This window comes from Magnolia sinica, chromosome 14 (assembly GCF_029962835.1).
Source record: "Magnolia sinica isolate HGM2019 chromosome 14, MsV1, whole genome shotgun sequence".
Lineage (NCBI taxonomy): Eukaryota > Viridiplantae > Streptophyta > Magnoliopsida > Magnoliales > Magnoliaceae > Magnolia > Magnolia sinica.
In genome coordinates, this window is record NC_080586.1 from 74,581,459 (window position 1) to 74,608,478 (window position 27,020).

The window sequence follows — 27,020 nt, forward strand, 5'->3', positions numbered from 1 at the left end:
GGTCCACCATGATGTTTCTTAGAAATCCGCCGGGTCCATCCATTTTACCCAATCATGTTAGGAGGTGGACCTAAAAAAGAGGGAGATCCAAAGCGTAGGTGGGTCATATTGAAGGAAACAATGGGGATTGAATGACCACCATTGAAACATTTCTGAGGCCTAGTGTGATGATTATATGCCATCCAAATTGATCATAAGGCCATTCCTATCCCATAAGATCATATGAAGACAAAACTGTTGGACATGTAGATATTTCAAAAAAATAAATGTGTCTCGTGACTGTTTCAACAATTGAGGTTCAATACCATTATTTCAAGTAGTGTGGCCCATTTGAAGGTTGAATCTGCCTCATATTTAGGCTCATAGTCTAAAATGGGCCAATAAAAATGGTGGATAGGGTGGATTTCTCAAAAATATTATGGTAGGATACTTCAACTTTTTGAACTCCTATATTCTAATTTGGGGTTTAATAATACTTTTTCAAGCGGCATGGCATATATAAGTTTTAAATCTTTATTATATTTGGACACATGGCCAATTAAAATGAGCTAAAAATTTTGATAGGTGTAGCGAATTTTTCAAAAACATCATGGTGGGTCACACGGCAATAGGCATGGTTTCAGCATGGGTGTTCAATACTATTGTTGTAAGGTGTGCAGTCTACTTGGAGTACATTGGATCTACTCATATTTAGGCTCACCTACTAAAATGATATAAATAAAATATTCGATGGGGTGGATTTCTCAAAAACCTAGTAGGAAATATTTTACATGGCACATCCATTCATCAAGCTCTAGGGCATGCATGATGCTCACAGTAAACCAGTATAAGTTACTTTTAGTAAGTTGAAAAGCAAAATAACAAAACTTATCAAGACAAGTTACATTTTATTATTAGTTACTTATTTAGGTTGATTAATAAAAAGAAAAGAACTAAACTAAGAAAAGTAACTTATTGACTTATATAAGTTACAGAAAGCTAGCTACTCATTTAGTGCTATCCAAATGGGCCCTAAATGAGAGATGTGTAGCAACTGGGGGCTACACGTCGTATATATTATTAGCAATCAATCGTAGTACATGATATGAATTATAAAAGGCCACTCTTCTTCTTTATGAATAATATGAAATGTTAGTAAGGTTTGAAATTCCAATTTAATGAATGGTATAATCATGTAAATTTTTAGCATTATTCAAAAACCCAAAAACTTGACTCCACTCGATTTTCAGTCCGGTAGGATCAACTTTAAGACTCAATACAACTCAGCCCAATATTTAATAATTAAAGTAATAAGAATATTTAAGTAATAATAGCTATTTAATATGTTATGATCATATGAACATAGTCATAACTGTGGCAAATGTCTTGTTAGCTGAAGCAATTGACCTAGTAAGGTTCTTAGTTTGAATCTCACACTCGGCATATACTTTTATTTTTGAAATGCTATCACCAACCCAGTGACTCTGTTCAAGTCATACTGAGTCAAACCAAGTCGAATCAAGTCAGTAAGTTGACTCGGCAAATCTAGCTGAGTCCTGAGTGAGTTGAGCTTCCCAGTAAGTTTCATGGTGATCAACTTGAAATATCATAGAGACAAGTCTCCAAAATTTTGAACCATGATTTATAGCAATATATTGCAAATGGATATGATAAATAACATAAGCTTTTTATAAATTGAATTCCATTAAAGTTATGTGGGAAAGGATGTAATAATGTACATTCAGATATTATGCTACGTATCATTTTAGCTCATCCCATGATAGACACCATTACAAACCATACTCTTGTTTTTTTTGGGTATACATAGCTGTTTTGTGATACAAGTGTTTTTCTTTCATCGCACAGTAGATATTGGACATCTATAGATGGACCATAACTTGGAATTTATACCATGCTAACTGTAACCCCACATTGTGAAGATCGATCAGCAGGGACAAAAACAAGCCAGTCCCTTCATCAGGTGGGCCACAACATTGGAATAAATGGAAACCAGTGGCTGGAGTCAAAATTCAGGTGTGGCCCATTTGATATGCGGATTGTAAGTGATTTTTGGTTATAAGAGACTTTTATGATGAGGCCCAATGTCCGCTGCAAGCAGCATGTTGGCGGTAAAGACACGCCTACATGACAAGTTATGGTGCAACTTCCTGCAGGTGATCAATTATCATATAGATTTTGATCATTTTCCCTTGCAGTACCTCATTTAAACCTCCAGGGATCTCTTCAAGTTATCTCCCTCTCCACTAAAATAAATACTTCTATCTTGGCTTCCTTCCTTTGGTTCTTCACAAGTCAAGGAGGCCTCTTGAGACTTGATCTGGTCCACATGATCTCCTTCTTTGCCCCACAACACCAGGTAGAGTCCAATGATGACAATAACACCTCCTATTATGCTGAACAAATTCAATAAAATTATGATAGGTAAGACAACAACTAATGAACCATTTAGTTGCAGCAAAAGTCATGCCCCTTAGCCGGTTTGGCCAAGGATATAATAGCCTCTTATCCATGATTTAGCTGCAACTAGGGTGGCAATAGGTCAACTAGCCTAACCCATTTTTGAGGTGGGTTTGGGGAAAGCTACATGGGTAGCAGATCAGGCTCTAGCTAGACTGTGACCCCTTTAAGTAAATGGTTTGGGCTTGGTTTGATACCTACTTAATCTCACCTGACCCAACCATAAAAGTTATCATTGGTTAGTTGAGTTAACCCGATCCAATCCAAAACCCCATACAAAATAAAGAAGAAATCTGTATATGCATCCTTTGTGTAAGCACGTATCCACTTTAATTATGTGGATAGCCTTAGTGTAGTGTTTCATTCTTAAACTTGAGTTGGGTCATGGTGGATTGGATTAGATTAGTTGACTAGACCCATTTACATCTAAACAGGTGGGGTTTGATTGGGTCAGGCTTGATGAATTTTTAAGTGTTGGAAATATTAGTATTTTGGATACACCGAAAATATTAAAAAAAATAATTCGCAAATCAAATGTTTCACTAGGCTGAATCACGTATAAATACGCTGTTCTTAAAGCGTGATTCACCCCCTTTATCAACTGCTGATGGGTTACAGGCGAATTGCTTCTAGGATAAGACAAGCCTTTTGGATCCAGCGTGCAGCAATCACGATAGGTCCACTAGGAACAATTTTAACGCAATAGATTTCTTCTGGCAGATTCAGACGGTGGAGATGTTATAAGTATTTTAGAATGAAGCTTATAGATTGTATCTGATTTGATAGGAGAGAGGAGTGTGTTGAGATGATGGAAACGGACTGGAATGGTCCAGTTTATATAGGCATCAGGTAGTGAACTGTTGTTAGGTTGCTATCAATGGTCCAGAACGTTTGAAAAATGTTTCTAACCGTTGTCCATTAATCACAAATATTTCTGGTCGTTGGATCAAAGGATCTGACCGTTGGATTATCATGGTCTGTCTGTTTTCAGACCGTTTGGCTTTCAAGGCATAGAACCGTTTTCTGAAATGGCTGAACGTTTCGGATTTAAGATCCGACCATTCTTAGTCACCTATAAAACCACAGGCCATTTCAGATCTACACCGCCTTAAGGATCTGACCAGACTCATCGCATTAGACCCATCGCACCGTGATCGCACCGAGGTCGCACCATCTCGCATAAGGTCGCGAGGGAGTGACCACTCTGCGACACGATACGCACGTGCAAAGTGTACCATCTAGTACCACTACAGCCACACTGCCTCATTGCCCTCGCCCGTACCCGAGCGCCCGTGCGTGCGTGCGTGTGTTCCAGTGCGTACAACCCATGTATCACCTCCTCCAAAAGCTCTAAGTAAGAATATTCTTCACAACATCTCATATAAACTACAAAAAGATTTCAACCATTTCTGATGTGGAACAAAGCACACACAGCACTTTTTTAATTCAAAAAATTTCAAAAAGCGTTTTTGGCGGGAAAATCTCTAAATTTCAAAAAATTTGAATATTTATTTTTTATTTTGAAAAACCATTGATTTTCAACATTAAGTGGGTCAGGTTGGGTAAGGGAGTAATGGCTCGTGTGTTGTTCATATAGTAAATGGGTTGGACTTGGGCTGACCCCGACTCGGTCCAAACTTGATCCACTGCCACTCCTATCTAAAACTTGCCCACATGGAACCCATGAAGCCCGGACAAGTTCTCCATATTTTGTGATCCTTGGAAGGTTTTCCTTATTTCCAGGACAAAAGTATAGACTAGCTAATCCATGTTGAGGTACATGGTGGGCCATGCTCTTGTCGTACAAATGTGTCCGGCCCTTGTGCGCCACATGCCACATGTGCTAATTTGCCACAGGCCCCACCGTCCATCTTTAAATCATGCAAATATGACACATTCAACTTTTTGAGCTTTTTATATGCCACACTTGTCATGTGCTACATCCTAAGTTATGCATGTAATGCACGTACTACAAGTACGTTGTATATTACCATGAGCTCCAAATATACCTTACATGCCACTACAAATTCAAACACTCCTCTCTCTCTCTCTCTCTCTCTCTCTCTCTCTCTCTCTCTCTCTCTCTCTCTCTCTCTCTATATATATATATATATATATATATATATATATAACATATGATTATGTGTGTTAAAATTTTGATATGCATGTTTATCATATATATCAAATAATCCATCCTTATTCTAAGTGTTAATGAATAAAATAAGACAAACTGCTATAAGATAGCATGAACAGGCCAATCAAAGCTTGGAAGAGCTTGATTCTTATAGGTTGTTTAAGACTAAACTTTTATTATTACCAAGCGCTCGCCGGAGTGCATATATTTAAAACCTTCTTTGTACTTTTGGCGATAGTGCAGGACAAAAATATTTCTATACACAAACACGCACACAAGCATTTTTATTACGCACACTTCTTTGTGTAAACGTCTGTTATCACTGACACTGCCAATAGGTCGCAACTGAACAGTGATTTGTGGGCCCCACGTTGGTGTATGTGCTTAATCCATTATGTCCATCCATTTTGCCACCTCATTTAGGCCATGAAACAAAAAAAATAAAATAAAATAAAATAAAATAAATGAGGAAGATTCAAATGTCAGGTGAACTTGTCCACCATTAAAAACTTCCTAGAGCACACTGTAATGTTTATTTTCCATCAAACCTGATGGTTAGATCATAAATATCTTGATCCAAAACTTTTGTGGCCTCCAAGAAGTTTTTAATGGTGAGTGTTCAATCACTATTGTTTCGTGTGGTGTGGTCCACCCGAGATTTGAATCAACGTAATTTGAGGGTTGATACCCTAAAATGAGCTGGAAAAATGGATAAATGGAGTGCATAAAACTCATACATCATAGTGGGGCCCACATAGCACCGTACAATAGTGAGTGGCTACTCGCAGTGTCAGCGTGCAATCCACGTTCCTCATCTGTGGGCATCATCATGGATGGTTGATGTTGGAAAAACACCCTTCATTGATTGGCCTAGCTAGAAATAAATGGGATAAAAAATAGAATATAGCCAACGGTCCATATGCAAAGATAAATGGTCCACCGATTTAGATGGTTTGGGACATCCGATGGAGGAGATTTTTTGTTAATGATCATCCATGGTGGGGAACCCAAGATGGGATTATCTGGATCATTAAAAGGTGGGCCCTAATTATTTGATAGTAAAACAGCTAGAAGAGCTTACCTTCCTGTGTGTAGTTTTTCGCCAAGAACAAAGTATGCTAGTATTGCAACAAGTATAGCTGCAACAGGGCTGAACATGGATACAAACACGGGTCCTTTTTCTTTATTGCACCATAGCTGTACGTAGTATATTAAACCAGAGACTACCACTCCCTGCAAACACATTAACCTTGAAATTTAAAATACATATTGAATTAATCATCCATGTTTGAAGATTGTAGATTTTCTAAAACCTCTCTAATCCCTGCTAAGTGCACTTTCTGAGTACTACTGTTGTGTGCCCGGGAAGTAGATGTTCTGTTAGGGCTGTCGACGCCCCGGCTCGGATTTTGAACTGTTTTGGGGGGCCTATTCAAAATTTTGATTTTGGCAGGCCCGAGTCTTGCCCATTGACAGCCCTATGTTCTATGGCTAAACATTTAGGCAGATGAATACTTCTATAACTCAATGGCTCGACTCAAGAACTCAGCTGAGTCAATTCAGCTTGTTATGTACTTAGTCGGATGTCCTGTAAACTTGGTTTTTGTCATGGTTCCGAAACTTGCTGATTCAACTTGAAACATGGCTGTGTCTAGCAGACTCAGCTAGATTTCAAGTCGCATAGCTGGAAAACTTGGTAATGAACCCGACTCTGCTTAGACTCGAAGAGCCTCGTCAAGTCAGTATTCCTGTTGTTCTAATTTAACTATTTAAAATATCTATTAACATTTCTAATATATTTTTAATTTAAAATAATTAAATATTGAGTTGAGTTGGATCAACCCTCCAAGCTAACTTAACTCAGTGGAACATCGAGTTTGAGTTGAACTTTCATGTTTTTGAACTAGGGTTCCTAGTCATTCATTGACTCGGTTAACTCGAAGCAACTCACTGTTTGGGGCACAATCATGCTTTATATATATATATATATATATATATATATATATATATATATATATATATATATATATATATATATAATCAAAAGGAGGTGAGAGAGGGTGATCTAAATGCAAGACCTCTTTTTAAGAAAGCAAGAATAGTGACCTCTGCCTAGGAAATCAAAGCAAGGGTCTCAACTAGTAGACCATGCGCCTGTTTTAGATGTTATGCTCCACCTTTATTTTTATTTTATTTAAAAAAAAAAAAAAAAAAAAAAAAAAAAAAAAAGTAGACCATGCACCCTGGTTTTATGTTTTGTGACATTTTATATTACTTATAAATAAAAATATCAATATTTAATGTTACAAATATATTTATTTTATTTTTTAATTTTCAAATAGAGTCATATAAAGACTTGATCGAGTCCTCTACTTAAGTCGTTGGACCTTTGAATGAGTCCGAGTTTTGAAATTTTAAACTATGTAGGCAGATGTATCATTTGGTGGGCACCTCTCCTACAAAAGATATCGTAAACTTAAATGCCATGCTACCAACTATCGCAAACAGGCCTATCGACCGGGACCTTCGCTTTGGTGGACCATCACATGGAGAGGACCCATCTATGTGGTGGTTCACAGAATCAATGGTCTAGATCAAGGTAACACAAGTACTTCATGGACAATAAAGATGTTATGATGCGGGCCTCATGATACATTCATGACAAGCATCATTCTAGCAGTCCTCTAGAAACCTAAAGAATTGGCACAGATCAATGCAGCTGTTTGGCCCACATATTAGTGGATTGGGGCCTGTATTTTTTCCACATGACATCTACTCTGCGGGTGCACAATATGAACGGCTTGGATTTCAAAGCTGCAACCAGGAGTCCCTTGTATAGTGGACTCACGTGCACCCATCTTGGTGCACTTTTGTTTTTTTTTTGTTTTTTTTTCTCGTAACATTTACTTACAGAATATAGGATATTCCAGAGGTCGATGTTGAATCCAACGGTCCACGCCTTGGGTTTATGAACCATGCATGCTGTGAAAACAGCTGATTGGGCCCCACCAACAAAGTTCATCCACGCTGTTAGTGAAAGCTGGGCCGGATATTTCTTCAATGTGATTGCCTGCAATACCCGTGTGGACGGCATACATCACATTGTCTACCATTGTAAATGCTTGTTAAAGTTCAGTAATCTCTTAATCTGAGATATAAAATGCACCAAATAGTCGTACATCTGGACCGTCCGAAATGGTGGGACCATTGTTAATAAGGATGGAAACAGACCCCGTTAGCTCTATACCGAAATAGGTCAGGCCCAGCACCATGGCATTGGCCCTATTATGTTGAGCCAGGCCAGAATTCGCTACTGCCTGATGAACAAATGGCCAGGCCCGGCTTGTAGCCATATCAACGGGTCTGGTTGGCCTACAGGCCCGCTGATTGACCCATTTCTCAGATGACTGGGACACACTTAATAGGGCAAGGTTGATTATGATTAGACAAAACAGGCCCGGTAGGGCACCCGGCATGACCCAACCCACCTATAATAAGCCTGTAAATAGAATTAGGGCCTCTTCAAACGCACTTCCACATGGAGGGTTTTCACAAAAAGGATTTTCATGCACCTTTCTTTTTAAAATTTTTTTTTTCTTTTTGACTCCATGAAAACCGATTTCATTAAGTTAGCTCTTTAGCTCTTATTTTGTTGAGTGGAAGATGAGATGGGGTTTGTAAAAATACATTTAAATGCACAATACAAACTGATATTTATCTCAAAATGTTGTTTAGCCATTAAATATTGTTTTAAGTGCTTCCAAACAGGCCCTTAGAGGCGCAAATAATGGGCCTCAAAGTGGGCCGGGGCTTAGGTCTGCATTCCTAGCCCGTTTCTATGTGTGTGTGTGTGTGTGTGTGTGAGGGAGAGAGAGAGAGAGAGAGAGAACCTGCATGATATACCACAAAGCCCATGTGATGCAGCATGCAACTGTAAGAATGGATCCCTTCATCCAATTTTCGTGGATGGTAGTACTTGCTTGGATGTGAATAGGAGCATCCCCAACATTCCTCAAAACTGGTCCTCTATAGAGTGTCATGACCATCACACCCGCCAGTGAAACTAAGGTCCCAGCAATCTTTGCCATACCACGTGTGCTTCTATCCAGACCCTCCAATCTAAATTAATTTTTGCACAGTAAAATTCATCAAAACTAATTTGAGCCTTTTGACACCAATGTATAAAAACAAATTCAGGATGGGCCATTTTTCACATCTTAGGCTGGAAAGCCATGTAGGGACATACCTCCCTTTAAGGAAAAGATTTAAATGATCAAAGATTTGTAATCTAATCTAACATTTCTTTTTCTTTCTTTTCTCTCTTTCAGTACCCTCCTCACGAACTCCATTAATTAAAACAGTTCAGATCATTGAGACATGACTAGATCCAACCAACGTCCTTAAACTACACATGTATAGTGAATGGAAACCATGCCCACTTAATAGTTAGATTGGGCCATTCATCGTCAGCCCAAGTCTGGCCTACAAGGTAGGACTGGACCATTGCCACTTGAAATCATAGTTTTTGAAGATCTCAAGGCGCGGTGCTGAGGTGGGTGGGACCCCTGATTTTGGGGCCCACCTCGATGTATGTGACTACATCCACACTGTCCATCCATATTGAAAGCTTATTTTAGGCCATGATCCAAAAAATAAAAATAAAAATGCAGCATTTCTAAATCTCAGATGGACCATGATACAGGAAATAGTGGTAATCGACCATTTAAAAACTTCTTGTGGGCCATAAAATCTTTGGATCAAGATGATATTTCTCTAGTCTCTTCGTTTAGATCTTTGTGACCTTATCAACGGGTTGGATGGCAAATAAACATTGTAGTGGGATCCATGATGTTTTTAATGATGAGGATTCACTGATGACTGTTTCCTGTGGTCTGATTCACCTAAGATTTGGGTCAGCTTCATTTTGGAGATCATGCCTTTAAATGATCTTTTAAAATGGTTGGATGGTATGGATTTAAGTAATATTCATCACTGTGAGCCCCACAGCTAGGGATCCCACCCAGCTCCAAAATTATGTTGATCCAAAGAAGAAAAGAAAAAACAGAAATTGAAATTGTGTGTGTGTGTATTATTTTCGTTGAGAATAACATTAAATTTATAGAGAGGAATGATTTCGAAAAGTAAATTTATAATTAATATGAGCTAATTAATCTCTTTCTAATAAAATCTGACAAAAAATAAAATAAAATAAAAGTAAAATCTATCCTTGTATATAATCAGCCTATATGTAGTAAACTAAAATGGAATAGAATTCTGGTGGACTCTAATTAATTGAAATAATGCTTAGATGTTGATGATGGAAGTAAAATACAAAGCAAGTGGTCGAGATGAAGGTGGTCCCACCTGAGAAGGACTGCTACTAGAAAAGTCAATGAAGCGATGGTGTTGACCATGGATGTCACGAACGTTGGAGATGTGTATCTTAAGCTCACAAAGTACATGTTTGGTGATAAGCTGAGCCTGTAATCAAAATTTCGCAACTAATGTGTTATTCCTGTTTCCTCCCTGTGCAAATCATATGGTGCAATGGTTTGTAGTGTTGTTTCCCACGTCATTTATCTAGTGGGCCCTACAATATATGTCCTGTGGTCCCAAAATAGCTTTGGAAGGTACTAAAAATATGGACGCGGATTTGGTGAGGGAGGGTGGCAGCTTAGCGGGTGAGGCCCTGACTGTGGGGCCCACCTAGATTTATGTGTTGTATACCCACACCGTTCATTCATTTTGCCAGCTTACTTAAGGGCATTGTCCAAAAAATGAGGCAGATACAAATCTCAGGTGGACCACACGTTAAAAACTTTTTGGGGGCTATATTAATTTTGAATGAAGCTGCTGTTTGTGTTTTTACTTTGGATAGGTCTGTGGTACCTCATCAACAGGTTGGATGGCAAATATAAACATTACAGTAAGCCCAATGAAGGTTTTAAAGAGTTTTACTTGAAAAATTCTAGGAACATATGATATTCCCATCATAAGCTAAATCCCTAACTTGTGATGTTTTTAAAATCCAATCCAACCACTGGTTGTGTGACTTAATTTTAGGCATGGATATTAAAAAAATTTAAAAAAATGAACAATGTGGATATACAACACATAAAAAATGTGGACCCATGTAAGGCTAACATCTCGTCCACTCATGTTTACAAAAAGCTAAATCTCTTCAAGCTTAGTTGTCAGGAGGACACCAATGACAATTTTTGATGGGCTACCATGATGTGTTTGTGAAATCTACCCCGATCATTAGTTGCATAATCCAACATTAAGAACATGATAAAAAAAAACACGAAGAGAAATTGTGATTTAGATGGGCCACACCAAAAGAAATAATTGGGAGAGATGCACAACATTGATTTTTTTTTTTTTACCAAGATCATAGTGAAGCTTTTAAGAAATCCACTCCAGCCATTAGATTCAACAAAACAGTTTAGGCCAAGGGTCTAATAATCGGGACAATCTATGATTTAGGTGGGTCACATAGAAGGAAACAATTTGGAGAGTGGGCAATACCGTGTACACTATTTTCAACCTTACGATCCACTGAAATCAAGAATGGGGTTTGGTTTTTAACATCTACATCTAAACTTAAGTCACGCAACTAATGATTGGATTGGATTTTCCAAAACATAATAAGTTTGGGCCAACATAGCCTTTGATTTTTAAAACCCTAATTTCCTTGGGCACCCGGGAAAGAGAGGGCTCCCTGTTCTATGATAGTCTCCTCATCAAGGGTAATTTCCGTTTTTCATCCATTATCCATGCCGTTAGAGGAAACTAAGCCCATAAATTTTCAGGTAAAAACCACAAGGTTTTAATGGTGGACCTTCGACCCCCACTGTTTTCATGCGGTGTGGTCCACCTGAGATTTGCATCTGCATCTTTTTTTGGACCATTAGCTGGAAAAGCAGATGGATGGCGTGGATATACAACACATACTTTGAGTCGCCCCAAGGTCAGGGCCTCATCCAGTAAGGTGTTATCCCTTCCTGACCTAATGCGCTCTCTGAAAAATATACATGTTAAAATCAATCGGCCAATGGCCCACATCAACCTGATTTTTGAGCCGTTATACATCAGATGATCGGCTAGGATTTTGCACGTATTCTTATTTTGGATATTAATGGCGACCGTCCGATCAGTATCTGACAGCTATTAGTTGTGAATTAAGCATAGCATTCATGTACATTGGAATATGAATACTCACCCAAAAAGTGAGAGTACAGATATCTCCAAACACAATGCGAGTGTGAACTTTGGCCTAGTTTTTCTGCAACGAAAACATGTAAAACCAGTAGTAAACATGTTGTAGCTGGACAAAACTTCTCCCTCTTCGGTCGGGTATACTTTATTTTCAACCGTCTATTTTGAATCCAAGCACGGGATGCCTATGATTGTTTGTGTTAGAAAATAATATGTTGGATACACTGAAAATAGAAAAAATAAAATAAAATATGAAATTCGTTTCACTAGGCTGAATCATGTAAAATGATATGCTGTCCTTAAAGCGTGATTCGCCCCCTTATCAATTGTTGATGGGTAATAGGTGAATCGCTTCCAGGATAAGACAAGCCTGTCTAGATTCGGCGTGCAGCAATCACGATGGGTGCACTATGCAACAGTTTAACACAGTAGATCTGTTTTGGCAGAATCAGACAGTGAAAATGTTCACAGTATTCTAAAAATGAGATCTAGAGTATCTGATGGGAGAGATGGTATTGAGATGATTGATTTTGGAGACACCGAAAGCATTGCATCAGTCAAATTGATGAACAGGATCTGATTCGATTAGACCGATTCAATGGTTCGAATTTCACTAGGTGGCATGACAAGCTGAAATTTCTGCTAATTGCTCTAAAGATCTTCTGCATCTTGGACCCGAATCTCCAGCCTCTGCCTGAAGCGAAAGACATTGATACTCCAGAATTAGTCGCTGCTAGGATCAAGCGACAAGAAGATGAACTGTTGTATTGTGGATATATTCTCAACGCTCTCTCTGATCGGTTGTATGATCTGTACATATGGACTACGTCAGCTAAAGAAATCTTAAGCACATTGGAATACAAATACAAGGCTGAAGAGAAAGGTACATAGAAATTCCTAATTGCCAGGTATTTCAACTCCATGATGATAGATAATTTGCCGCTGCTAGACCAAATCCGTGAATTACAATTAATTGTAAACAAAATAAAGGCTTTAAAACTATACCTATCTAAATCCTTTCAAGTCGGAACTATTATCACAAAATTACCTCCGAACTGACAAGACTATAGGAAGAAGCTACTGTATAAATTCGAGGAATTCACTCTGGAACAAAGCCAAAAGCATCTTTGTATTGAAGAATAATCCCATAACCGAGATAAAAAGGATGATGCTAATGGTGCATCCTCATCCAACATGAATGCAGTAGAAAGACCATCCCAAAATAATAACTATGAGAAAATTGAATCCCTTAAACCTAACAAAAATCAAGGAAAATTCAAGAAAATCCAAAAGAAGAAAAACAGGAAACCCAAGGGATCTTGATATGTCTGTGGCGAGACCAGACATTTTGCCCGAGTCTTTAGGGACCTCAAAAAGCCTAAGAAAGAGGCTAATGCAGTAGACGCTGATATTGCAATAATGGTCATAGAAGTGAACTTAGTTCAAGAGAAAATTTCCGGTTGGTGGTATGATACAGGTGCTACAGTCCATGTATGCAACGATCGATCTGCTTTCAAAACCTATGAAGAAGTGACTAATGGTCAAAAGGTTCAAATGAGAAATGAAGGTCGATCGAAAGTTACAGGCAATGAAACCGTAGAATTACTCTTTACCTTTGGAAAGAAAGTAATCCTGACCAACGTACTGCATGTCCCAGACATAAGGAAGAATCTTGTCTTAGGGAATCTCTTAAGCAAACTTGAGATTATGGTTGTGTTTGAATTGAGCAAACTGATCTTGTCTAAGAATGAGAACTTTGTCGATAAGATTTATGCTTGTATTAAGATGATCAAATTTTCTTTGAATGAAAAGAATTCTTCTGCTTACATGATTGAGTTTGTTATGTTATGACATGGTAGACTAGCCCATATTGGCTACAGTACCATAAAACTCATGGCTAAGGACGACCTAATATCATACAATGATAGTGACAAAGATAAATGTGAAGTATGCATACAGTCTAAAATAATTAAGAAATTATTTCCTAGTGTTGAGAGATCATCTTAAATATTAGATCTAGTGCATATTGGCATATGTGAATTAAATGGCATTCTTACCTACATGGAGGAAAGAGGTACTTCATAACATTTATAGATGATTGTTTAAGATATGTATATGTATATATGTTAAAATTAAAAGATGAAGCATTTAATGCATTCAAAATCTATAAATCTGAAGTAGAAAATCAATTAGTTAAAAATATTAAAATCCTTCATAGTGACCGAGGAGGAGAATATTTCTCTAATGAATTTTCTACCTATTATGAAAAACACGGCATAATACATCATCGTACAACACCCTATACACTACAACAAAATGGCGTATCAGAAAGAAAAAATAGGACCTTAGTCGAAATGGTCAATTCAATGCTAATACAAGCACGGTTACCATTAAACCTATGGCGAGAAGCACTGTTAGCCACATGTCATGTTTTAAATAGAATCTCATCTAAGAAAACTAAGACCTCTCCATATGAAATATGAAAAGGAAAAAAACCAAATATAAGGTATCTTAGAGTGTGGGGGTGTCTTGCATACTACAAAACTACATAACCTAAAAGAACTAAGTTAGTACCAAGAGCTATAAAGTGTGTCCTTGTAGGAAATGCACAACATAGTAAGGCCTATAGACTTCTAGACTTAGACTCCAATGTAATCATAGAGTCTATAAATGTAGAGTTCTTTGAAAAATCTGTATTTGAAGGAGAAAAAGAATACTGAGATTCAATCTTCTAATGAAATATTAAAAAAAAAACACACAAGTAGATGTAGAAACACTAAGTGAACCTCGTAGGAGTTGTTCACCACCCCAAGTATAAGGTCATGATGTAGTAATAATCTCGATAAGATCGAGGTTGAATCCACAGGGATTGAATCTTGTACGTATTTTGCAAGTAACTAAAACTAGAACTAGAAGAAGATGTAATCTAAACCAAGAAAATATAAGATAATAATTGTAAAGTATGCAACTAAAACTTGTAAAATTCAAAGGTGAGAAACTAGGGTGGCAAAGATCCACTTGTAGCAATCAGGAAACTTCCTTGCATAATTCAAGGAAACAACTTGGAATTGGAGTCCTATCTTATCCAGTTGGTAAGAAGAGATTTGTCAGATCTCTGAACTTTTCATGAATCTAATCATCAATAGATAAAAGTGGTGAAGATTTGAAAGTGATTCCGTCACCTAACCATGCCCAGGAGATAAGGCAAATAACAATAATTTACCAAACCCATAACTAATCATAAGAGATTTGTGAAGATTAGGAGGATTCCATCATCCAATCATGCCCATGAGACAATGGTGAACAATGGGATTGCCTAATTTCATAATTTTAATACATGAAAAGAAGATATCTCAAGCTATCACAGATCTATTGTAATTTGAGTCGCAGTAAACTATTAAAAACTAAAAATATTCATTCATAATCAAACTAGAATCTAAGAGACTTCAATAAGACATGAATCAAAATAAGAGAAATTACCCCATCACACTACAAGCTTCACCTCTTAGCCTTAGTTAAGAGGTTTAGCTAACCATAATCATGATTAACTAAATCTCAGAAAAAGAAAAACCAAAGAAGGAAGAAGGAAGAAAAACTTTGTGAAACCAGCCCGTTCCACGCGTTCTCTCGCTCTGCCTCACGTCCTCGCCTCCACGACTACCCCGGATGATTTTCTCTCTTTCTCTCTCCCTTTTATAGACAAAAGAGATGATGGTGGGTGGAAGTCAGTGGAGATGTGTTACGTAGCTCAAAATAACGCAGCGTGTGTAATGCAAACCGAACTCGTCTTGCGTTTGAATCGGATTTTCGGGACAACGAACATCAATGGCTTCGGAATTTCTCCTGTGCATCATCTGGATGGTCCGGATTGCTGGTCTGATCATGGATGGTGGCCTACAACTGCCCGAAAATCCTAGATTTCTCGGATGCACGATCTTGCAAATTTTCTTACGCTGAGATGCTCGATGGGCCCCACAGTGATTTTTTAGAGAAATCCACCCCATCCATTAGATTCCTAGCACGATTCCAGTTGGAAATGAGTGGTTTTGGTCGATTTTGGTGCGACCCATTATATCAAATCTTACCGCCGTTCATCCTGCATTTTTTTGCGATTTATGTGTGTACACATGCATGGGACCAAGAGAAGTCCATGGGTACAGTCTGTCCCACGTCCTGGACCAAATGGACGGTTCAGATTGTCCAATGGATGATCATGGTGGCCCATTATTCACCACAGCGGTCGCTCGTCCGCTGTTGTGCGTAAACCGTCGGGTCAACCGACTTTGACCAAGGGACCTCGGTCTGGTGCGTCGTGAACATGCACACTCCATGTGCACGCTCGCACTGTTGTAGGGCCGACAGTGATGTGTATGATAAATTCGCTTTAACCATCCATTTTGTCATCTAGTTTGAGAGGTTGAGACCAAAATTGAAGCATATCCAGATGTCAGGTGGGACCCAATCGATGATTTATGGGCTAATCTATCCGTTGGGCACTTCTACAGAGATCCAAGGGCTGAATTTTGACGTGTACGATTAATTTAGGGTCTCAGGCTAGATATAAAGTTTTAAGTCAAACGGATGGTGGGAACCCTGTGATCTTATATTCAGGACGACTTTCAGGCCTCTTTAACTTCAATCACTTGATTTTCTCGGATCTTTGATATGTAATTTCTTCGATCTCGGCATCATAGGATCTGTCCCTTGCCTTGGTGATTTCTGAGCATTAAATACATGCTTTTAGCACCCTTTTAAGTCCAAGCTCTTAAATTCATCTTGCAACACAAACACGATTAAAATAAAGCGTTAAACATTATCATGTATGCAAAACTAGGTAATAACTGGGGTGCAATATTTGATCTCAACTGGAGTCAAAGAGTAAGAGTAGAGAAGAGTCTTGATCCTGATCAAATAGACTCTCAACGACTCTCTTTTCATCTAGTTGAGGGTGATAGAGAGAAAGTCATTAGGAAAATACCTATGATTTTAATTATAGAAGATGAACTTAAAACTTTTAGTGAAGCTATGACTTCATGAGACTTCACTTTTTGGAAAGAGGCTATTAATGATGAAATGGATTCAATTATATTTAAGCAAAAATGGAAACTGGGAGATCTACCTCCAAGTTCTAAACCAATAGGTTGTAAGTATGTATTTAAGAAAAAAATATCATACTAATAGTATAATTCAAATCTTTAAGGTAAGGTTAGTTGTTAAGTTTTCCGACAGAAAGAAGGAATCGATTATTTTGACACATATTCAACAGTGGCTAGAATAACATCGATTAGGATCTTATTCGCTCTAGCATCCATATATCATCTTCATATTCATCAAATGGATGTGAAAACAACATTTCTGAATGGTGATCTCGATGAGGAGATATATATAGAGAAACCAGAAGGGTTTGTTCTACCAAGCAACGAAAGAAAAATGTGCAGACTTGTTAAATCTTTATATGGATTAAAGTAAGTACCGAAATAGTGACATGATAAATTTGATTCTAAAGTTCTGTCTTATGGGTTTGAACATAATATTGCTGATAAATGCATATACTCAAAAGTGTGTAATGATTATTTTGTAATCATATGCTTGTATGTAGATAATATGTTAATAATCAGAAACAAAATGGAAGGTGTAACTGTAACAAAGAAGTTTCTCTCTTCAGTTTTTAAAATGAAGTATCTTGTACAAGTGGATACTATATTAGGTATCAAAGTTAAAAAATATAGTTGGGATTTTGTATTTTGTCAGTCTCATTATATTGAGAAAATTCTAAACAAGTTTAATCACTTGAAAATCAAAGAGGTAAAAATCTCATTTGATCCACATATCAAGTTAAAAGAAAACAGTGAAAGAGCGGTTGCACAACTAGAGTATGCTAATGCTATAGGCAGTCTTATATATGTGTTGCACTGCACAAGACCGGATATAGCATACACTGTGAGTAAACTAAGAAGATTTACGAGTAATCCAAGTGTGAATACTGGAAAGCTATAAGCAGAGTTCTAAGTTATCTAAAAGAAACCAAAGAACTAGGGCTATTTTACTTAGAATTTCTAGTAGTGTTGGAATGATATACTGATGTAAGTTGGATATCGAGTGCAGGGGATAACAAATCAACTACAGGGTGGATATTCACCTTAGGAGGTGCAGCTGTATCTTGGGAATCCAATAAACAAACTTGCATAACGCACTTAACTATGAAATCTGAGTTCATAGTTTTGGCTGTTACAGGCAAAGAGGCTGAGTGGTTAATGAATCTTCTATTAGAAATCCTATTCTATGCGAAGCTTATACCAGTTGTTTCACTTTATTGTGATAGTGAAGCTACTCTACTAAGAGCCTACAGCGGTACCTATAATGAAAAGTCCAAACACATAAGTTTGAGACATGATTATATAAGGTAATTGATTCAAGATGAAATCATTGCAATCTCATTTGTGAAGTCAAGTAATAACTTGGGTGATCTTTTTATTAAACATTTGACGAGATATGTAGTAAAGACAACATCTAAAGAGATGGGGTTGAAACTCTTTAATCAAAGTTCCACCAATGAAAGAAACCCAACCCAAAATTAAAAAATTTCTAAAGGTTGGGTTCAATGGGTAATAACAATTCACTGGTAAGTGAAAAGTTTCAGCACTAAATCTAAATAGCCTCATCCAGGATGAAAGTGTTGGCCATTATAAAAGAAGCTTGAGTATTAAAAACTCTTAATGAAATTCAGTCAAATAAGACAAGTGTTTTAAGTAACGAAAACACTTTAAGGATTTCATCTATGTGAACGTAGAAGTGGTGCTGCTTCTCATGAGATTTAAAGTTATCTCGGGATCGTTCATGAAACAGGATAAGCACATGTCCATTAAAAGTGCTAAGCAAGTAATATGGAAGAACACATAATGCAGAAGCTATTATGTGTGTAGTATTTTCGGTTATGTCATATAGGAATAACTGGTTCAATGCTAATTCCCCTGTCTTGATTTGCTGCCGGCTCTCTCGTGCACTCCATAGCCTTTAGTTTTTTTCTTTTCTTTCACATTTGCATTGTAATTGCTCCATATGATAGGCGGCTCCAGTTATTTTTGTTAGAACCACCTGAATGTCTGTACATCTCATCTTTTATATATACATGGTGACCATGGTCCACCTTCTTAAAAAAAAAAAATAATAAATAATCGAAATAACTTTAAAATACTTACATCAAGAAAAGATTCAAATCGTAAGATATCTTTCTTTATGTATAACTATTATTTCAGTAAAGATTTTTCTATTGTTAAAATAAATAAATTTAAAAAAAAAACTAGTGGGGGATTGTTGAAATTTATGATTTTTGAAGATATTCAAAATTTAAAAATTTCAGGATTTTGCCACCAAAATGGTTTTCGGGAATTTCAAATTAAAAAGTGCAATGTGTGCTTTTAGTCCCACATCAGAAATGGTAGAAAAGTTTTTGGAGTTTATATGTGGATTTGTGGGTAGTATTCTTACTTGGATGTTTTGGAGATAGAGATGCTGGAACACATGCACGCACCCATGCACACGTGCTTGGGCTTGGGCTCGATCACGAGCACGGGTGTGGGGTGAGGGCGTGGTCAGTATGGTTGTAGTGGTGCTAGTTGCTCACTTTGCAATTTGGTCCCTCGCGACCTTACGCTAACCGTCGCGAGACGGTGCAATGGGTCTAGTAAGAGTGTAGGTGCGGTGGTTTTGAAATGAGTTAGGGCTTTATAGGCGACTGAGAATGGTCAGATCATAAATCTGAAACATTCAGCAGTTTCTGAAAATAGCTAACTACCTTGAAAGTCACAACGGTCCAAAAATGGATGGGCCATGATGATCCAACAATTAAATCTTGTGATCCGACGACCAGAAACGACTGGAATTAATGGTCAATGATCAGAAATGTTTTTCAAATGTTCTAAACCATTAATAGCCACCTAACAATGGTCCACTACTTGGTACTTATATAAAGTGGACCATTTCGGTCCAAAATCAATCATCTCAACATCATAACTCCCATAAGATAATCCAGATCTCCTTTTTAGAATACTTTGAACATTTCCACTGTCTATTTCTGCCAGAACAGATCTATTGTGTTGAATTGTTCTATAATGGGCCCATCGTGATTGCCACACGTCGGATCCAAACAGGCTTGTCTTATCTTGGAAGCAATTCGCTTGTAACTCATCAGCAATTGATAAGGAGGCGAATCACATGTTAAGGACAACATATCGTTTTACGTGATTCTCAGCCTAGTGAAATGAATTTCATATTTTATTTTATTTTTTCTATTTTCGGTACATCCAACAGATTATTTTCTAACAGTTTAGCAAGGGTGCTTTTCACAGCATTGGGCATCATTAGATGAATGCTTTTCCAAGGGTTAGCATTGATTTCCTGGGGATCCTCCATCAAAGATGAGGCCCATCAGATTGTGAGTCTGATCGCCGAAATACTGTCCCCACACATAACCAGAGCTTCCCAGCATCCAATACTTATCCGCACATGTGCATTATCTGGGCCATTCATCATATATGGGGCACTGTGAAGATGCCAAGCTCAATCATCGGTGATATGGGTGCAAAAAGGATAGATGGTTGGAAAAAAGAAAAAGAAAAAAAAGATGACCAATGATCGATATTCGTTGTGCCCATGTGAGCCCATTGATGAGTGGATCTTGTTGAATTTTGGGCAGCTCATATTCATGGTGGACACCCATCTGATGAGTGGCTCGGATTGCACACATGTACCATGTTGGCACTGTGCTGCAGATTACCTTTGAGAGAGAGAGAGAGAGAGAGAGAGAGATGCACTCACTTCTCAAGGAAATAGGCAAAAGGAAACATGAACACACCAGCTACAAGGTTTCTGTAGGTCACATAGACGTGAGGATTCATGCCATGTTTGAAAGAAGCTTCAGTGAAGAAGTAAAGGAATGTGTATCCAAATTGAGCCAAAACCGTGAGAAGGTGTGGCTTGAATCTCTTGAAAATGGCCAATATTCCACCCATACAACTCATTGTATGTGTTGTATGGCCTTAGCATGCATGAATACAACACAAGCAGCATACAGTCTGCTTATATACACCTGAAGATGATTTGCGTGTGATTCCTCCTTCCTCCACGTTGTAAGCATCTCGTTCTCCTCACCGAATTCCAACGGTTCTATAAAAGGAAAATAAAGTGACGTTTAGGGGAAAATTCCCGAAGAATATGTATTTTACCAAATAATGCCTTTGTAAACACCTTTAGAACTTTCGTGGCCCTTTATAACTTTCGTGGCCCTCGATCTGAGCAAGTACACATGGCTAAAATTTCCATAAGAAAGTAATCAATAATCTAGATTAAGCAAGCTGAGTGTTAGCTTTTTTCACAAATCCGGTGCTGCTGGTGTCGGCTTCGCACAAAACTAGCTATGCTACTACTGGTTGCAATCTTTTTGAACATGACTGGCCTCCTCTCAGCCGGATGGAGGTTTGGCTCGGTTTCGCTCGGCTCGCCCGAGCTTGTCATTGATGCTAAGGGCCTGTTTGATTTTTGAAGTAAATGGTAATTACCGGGTAGATAAGTAATAATTACTTACCAGGGAATTACCCAATCATTTACTGCGCCTATGTTGAAGGCGTGACTTTTTGGCTTTAAAATCCAGGATGGCTGCCAAATGAATATAGGGCCCACTGTGATGTACGTGATGTATCAACACCATTCATCCTATACGTCAGCCTCATTTAGGCCATGAACCCGAAAATGAGGCAGATCCAAAGCTCCAGTGGACCACACCACAGGAAACAGTAGAAATTTAACGTTTGCCATATAAAAATTTTTGTAGCTGTTAGAAGTTTTGGCTGAAGCTTATATTTGTGTTTACCCCTTATCAATGTTTTTATGATCTCATGAATAGGTTAGATGACAAATAAATATTAATGTGGGCCCAATAAACAAAATAACTTTTAATGGCGGACGTTTAAGGCCGTTGTTTCCTGTGATATGGGCCACTTGAGCATTGCATTTGTCTTAATTTTGGATTTAGGTCGTAAAATCTTCTGATAAAACAGATGGTCAGTGTGGATATGTCATGCACATCACAGTGGGGTTCACAAATGCAAGTTATCTTTTTTGGATCAATTTTCGAGGCAAAAATGCATTTGAAATTTCAAAAAAGGGGGAAAGGTAATAATGACCTTTTTCAAGGGTATTTCCCTGTTCTGCCCTAAAGCCCAAGGCTTGGGAGAACTGAACCTGCTTGATCTTATCTATTCAGCCTTATGTATCCATACCTCAAATGCCTATAATGAAGGGTTTCACCCTCACAACTACAAACAAGAGAGAGCCAGCAGGAGAGGGGGGAGACTGTGTGCGATTCTAAGACAGAGACAGAGACTCAAACTCTTTGTTCTTTCGATCACTTTTAGTCTTTTGATATTTTCTATTCTATTTCAACTTTAAAGGTAACGTTGTATTTTCGATCTATCCTTTTTGAGTTTGTATATTTCAATCGTACTACTTTGAACACCTGAAGTAGTAAGCCTTGATCTAACATCATGTAAAGTATGCTATTAATTTGTTTCTCTTGAGAATCTTTTTTTATCTGAATATGTAATTTAAAGGAGTAATTGAAACTCCGTGTTCTTTTTTATTTTAAGTACTTAATCAAAAATTTATTTTCTACCATTCTTATTTCGTTTTCAGTTTCTCTTTTATAGTTTAGACATCAAAATCTTATTATTTTACTAAAAGTTTCTTGAATCACATTTGAAAGTGTACAGCTTGACAAAGTAGAGACCATATTTTACACGGGCGGTAAAAGGGTGCCTAACATCTTCATTTTTCGTAACCGAGGCCCTTACTCAGAATCAATGGCTCATATCAAAACAGGAATCACTTGAGTTGGAAATTTTTTTATTTTTTCAGCATGAAGGTAATTCCATAGATTCTATCCTACTACGAATTCTGGAGCCTTTATTTTGGCTAGTTGCAACTCTAAAACAATGTTTAGTCGATTCATTCTATCAATTTTATGGAAGGTAGTATACAACCCAGAACCATACTGAGTTATTGCAAAACAAGTACATAACACCCTAGGACTTAGCGTATGAGGATATGAGCATGTTGCATGAAGGGTTGCAAATTATATAAAAATAAGTATTAACTTATTTTCTCAACTCATCTGTGAGTTTCGAGTATGGAGGACTTAACTATAGGTTCTACTAGATCTGGATAGACTTCGTATATGAGATTTCATACACTATTGCTTGTATCAACCAAGCACCTAAAATCATTAACTTAATTTTCTCAACTCCTCTGCGAGGTTCAGAGACAGAGGTCTTAGCCATAGATCTGATTGAATCTGGACAGACTTTAGATCTAGGCCGTTACATGTTATTCTTATCAATTAAGCATACAGTGTTCTAGATTTATGAAAGATATATGTGTTGAGGGTCAAATATTGCGTATTAGACCCCATTGATTGCATGGATTTACAATTATGATATTGCTCAACGGCCTGAATTAATCGTGTTTGTAATGCAGGGTGTGTTTACGAAGTTGAATGGGAAATGATACTAAAAGCAGGGATTTAATGCTCAGACATCACCAAAGCATTGGACGGGAACAATATTGAGGTTTTCGCGCCAGAGATCGGAGGATTCCAGCCACTCATCCTAAATGGGCCTGAAAAGTATCAAAATGTCAAGATCACAGGGTTCCGACCATTTGTTCAGCTCGAAACTCTATACATGGACTGAGGACCATAAATTAACCGTACACGTCAAATTTCAGTCATTGGATCCCAGTAGAAGTGGCCCAATGAATAGATCAGCCCATAAACCATCAATTTTGGGCCCACATGACATCTGGATATACTTCACGTTTGGTCTCAATCCCTTAACTAAGATGGGACAATAGATGGACGGAACCCTGTAGTGGGCACTGGATCAGACGACTGTGCACGCGCTGTGCACTGAACTAACATGAGCCGTCAAACAGTGTTTGACTGCACTTACTGCACGCAACAGAGAAAGCTCTGTTTCATAAACGGGAAGCTGTGATCTTGTAGTGGGCCACCATCTGAGGTCTTCAGGTCGATCTGGATCGTTCAATAGACTCTAACAGCGCAGCTAATGCGGACCTAGGAGAGAGAATTTCAAGAGGCAGCATAGATCAGATATCAACCGTTCAAACACAGGAAGAACGGTGAAATGAGAAATCCAGTGGGCCGCACGGAATCTAATCTAAAACCCACCTTTCCTGACCTGTTTTTCGCTAGGAATCAAATGGACGGAGTGGATTTCTCATCAGAGCTTGATCGAGGACCCCACTAAGATCCAGCGTAACTCTTACGCGGTCCCTGTTTCGCGGACGTCCGGGAAACCCGGCCGCTGTGGGCCCCTTTTGTGTTTCTAATCAACGTCGGATCGGTGATCCAGACCATCCAGACATATGACGAGAGGGTGTTGACCCTGTCCAAGAAGTTCGAATGGATCAGATAGCCGAAACGGATCTGCTATTGTGCCAAACGCGAGTTGATCGCGGGTCCTCCACCTGTTGCTGCGAAAGTCGTTTCATACCTACTCCAACACGTTCTCTTGTGCGTAAGACATCCGCATAGAGTGCGGAAATTTGGCTCCGACTACAGTTCTATAAAGGGAGAGAGAGAGAAAGTGTAAGAGGATTATCAACGGGGATCCAAAGTCTGGACGGCTGCACAAGAGAAAGAGATAGTTAGAGTTTTTTCTTTTTTATTATTTTGTTTTTATTACTTATGTTTCTGTTTAAAAGAGTTAGCAGGATCATGTCGAGATAAACCTCTTAGCTAGGGTTAAGAGGTGAAGCTTGTAGCGTGATGGGAGAACTTGATGCATGTACATTTTGTTTAGATTGAAGGGATTTTTGATTTAATTTTATTATGGGAATATTTGTAGTTTTTAATGGCCTGTTGTGACTGAAATTACAATGGGTTTGCAATGGCTTTGAGTATTTCTTTTTCCTTATTTTGATTATGACGTCAGGAAGCCCTGTTGTTCACCATCGTCTCCTGGGCATGGTTGGATGGCGGTACCCTTCCTAACCTTCATAATCATCTGATTGGTAATGGAATCCATTCTAATTCTTATATCTTTCATCCCTTTAAAATTATATCAGAAGAAGTTCAGTTTAAGTTCCATGATTTTTGAAGCAGGCATAAAGATCTCCCTAATCTCTACAAGTGGATCCTCTAAATCCCTAGTTTTCTACATTTGAATTCTACATATTTTACTATTTCATCATTATCCCTCAAATCCACCTGATTTAGATTTCATCTTTTTCTAGTCCTAGTTATTTTCAGGATACGTACAGGTTTCAATCCCTTGGGATTTGACCTCGGTCTTACCGAGTTTATTATTACATCACAACCCTATACTTGGGGAGTGAACAAGTTTTTGGCGCCGTTGTCGGAGATTGACGGCTACGTTTTTTGAAATCAACTAGTTTTAGGATTAGTTTAAGATTAGGATTTTTCTAACTTTAGGTTTAGTTTTTCTGATTTCTAAAAACTTATCTGTTTCTTGTTTTGTAGGACCTTGACATTAACTTCTAATTTGGTAATTCTTTTTCAAATCCTCTACTCTTTCTATTTTTAGAATTAGGGTTTGAGTTTTAGAAGTTTTCTAATTCTAGTTCTCTTTTAATTATAGAATTTTCTATTTTTTTTTATTTTTTTTTTTATAGTTTTCCCTTCTGGAAACTAACCCAACTCTTTTGTTTTGTAGGTTGGTAAATTCTTTCTTAATTTCCTCCTTGCTATTTCTAGATTAGGATTTTTTTTTCTAGCAAGCTTCTAATTCTAAACTCTTTTAGACTCTAACTTTGTCTCTTATTTTATTTTTAGGAATAATCACTTTCTTTTAAGAATCTCTTCTTTTAGAAACACTCGCAGGACTATCCATCGCATGGATAGTCAACCCACTTGAGCATGCAACACTCGCAGCCCTCAATCATACTGAGGATTCCAGCCACAGGCTAACTATCCATCTTCACGGGCTCCGAAGGAGGATTGGTTGAGGGGTTGACTATCCATCGCAGGACTAGACACCGCTCGAAATTTCTTGAGTTAACTGAAGTTATGGCTGAAGACCAACCTCCTCTACTTCCACCCAGGGTGGAGGATACCCAAGATGAGAATGAGATGCATCAGACACCCCCGCCTCGTACTTTACGAGACTATCTACAACCGGCGGGAGTGAGTACGCCCTTATGTATGATTTTCCCTGAAAACACAGGACAAATGGACATCAAGGCAGGAGTTATCCAACTCCTTCCCAAATTCCATGGACTTGAATCAGAAAGTCCATATTTACATTTGAAAGAGTTCGATGAGATTATAGCTACATTATATGTTCCTAATATATCTGAGGATACAATCAGGCTGAAACTCTTTCCTTTTTCCTTAAAAGAGAAGGCTAAGACATGGTTACATTCACTGCGTCCTAGATCCATTGGCACATGGAACAACATGCAGAGGGAATTCATAAAAAAATTCTTCCCACATCATAAAACGATTACCTTCAGAAAAGCAATTATGAACTTTGCCCAAAAGGAAGATGAAACATTCTTCCAATGTTGGGAAAGATTCAAAGATTTGGTCAGTTCATGCCTACAACATGGATTTGAAATGTGGCGCATTACAAATTTTTTCTACGATGGACTGACATCTTCCATGCGCTAAATGGTCGAGATAATGTGTAATGGAGAGTTCATTAATAAAGATGTCGACGAGGTATGAGACTCTCGACAGTCTGGCTGAAAAAACACAATCTTGGGACTATTACACAAAATCAAACACTACGTCTAGACCAACTCAATCTAAGGAGAAAGGCGAAATGTATCTCCTGAAAGAAGAAGATGATCTCATTTATAGAGTGAATAATCTCATAAGAAAATTTGAGGCCATGGAAGGAAAGAAGGATAAGGTCAATGAAATTGTTTGCGGCATCTGTGATTGCAACATTCACACAACTGAAAACTGTCCTACAATACCTGCCTTTCGAGGAGTGTTGAATGAACAAGCCAATGCCATAAACAACTTTCAAAGACCTTTTACTGGACCTAACTCAAATACGTACAATCTTGATTGAAAAAATCATCCAAACTTTAGTTAGAGGAATGGACAAACGGCTACCCCTCAAGGTCTTTTCAATCAAAATCTAAATCAAGTGAAACCTCAAGAGGAACC

General features: G+C 38.0%; 1 protein-coding gene and 1 non-coding gene across 2 annotated transcripts; both read right to left on the reverse strand.

Annotated features, from left to right (window-relative positions):
• Window positions 1-2,203: 2,203 nt before the first annotated feature.
• On the reverse strand, window positions 2,204-20,820 carry LOC131226215 (WAT1-related protein At4g08300-like). Its single transcript, XM_058221993.1, has 7 exons — window positions 20,627-20,820; window positions 11,814-11,876; window positions 9,956-10,072; window positions 8,482-8,710; window positions 7,503-7,661; window positions 5,673-5,824; window positions 2,204-2,393 (listed from the first exon to the last, which is right to left on the reverse strand). Exons 1-7 carry the CDS (start codon window positions 20,818-20,820, stop codon window positions 2,204-2,206), a joined length of 1,104 nt encoding a protein of 367 aa, XP_058077976.1.
• A 5,528-nt stretch (window positions 20,821-26,348) lies between these two features.
• LOC131226402 (small nucleolar RNA R71) lies at window positions 26,349-26,455 on the reverse strand. Its single transcript, XR_009161789.1, has one exon. It is a non-coding gene; the product is annotated as a small nucleolar RNA R71 (small nucleolar RNA).
• Window positions 26,456-27,020: the final 565 nt, after the last annotated feature.

Excerpts from the sequence above, each read along its gene's own strand:
- LOC131226215 (XM_058221993.1), bottom strand. The coding sequence starts at position 20,820 with ATGGGTGGAATATTGGCCATTTTCAAGAGATTCAAGCCACACCTTCTC. Across the intron at positions 10,073-11,813 it reads TCTGTACTCTCACTTTTTGG|GCTCAGCTTATCACCAAACA; the intron begins GTGAGTATTCAT and ends TTTTGATTACAG. Across the intron at positions 7,662-8,481 it reads CTTTGTGGTATATCATGCAG|GCAATCACATTGAAGAAATA; the intron begins GTTCTCTCTCTC and ends CGGGTATTGCAG.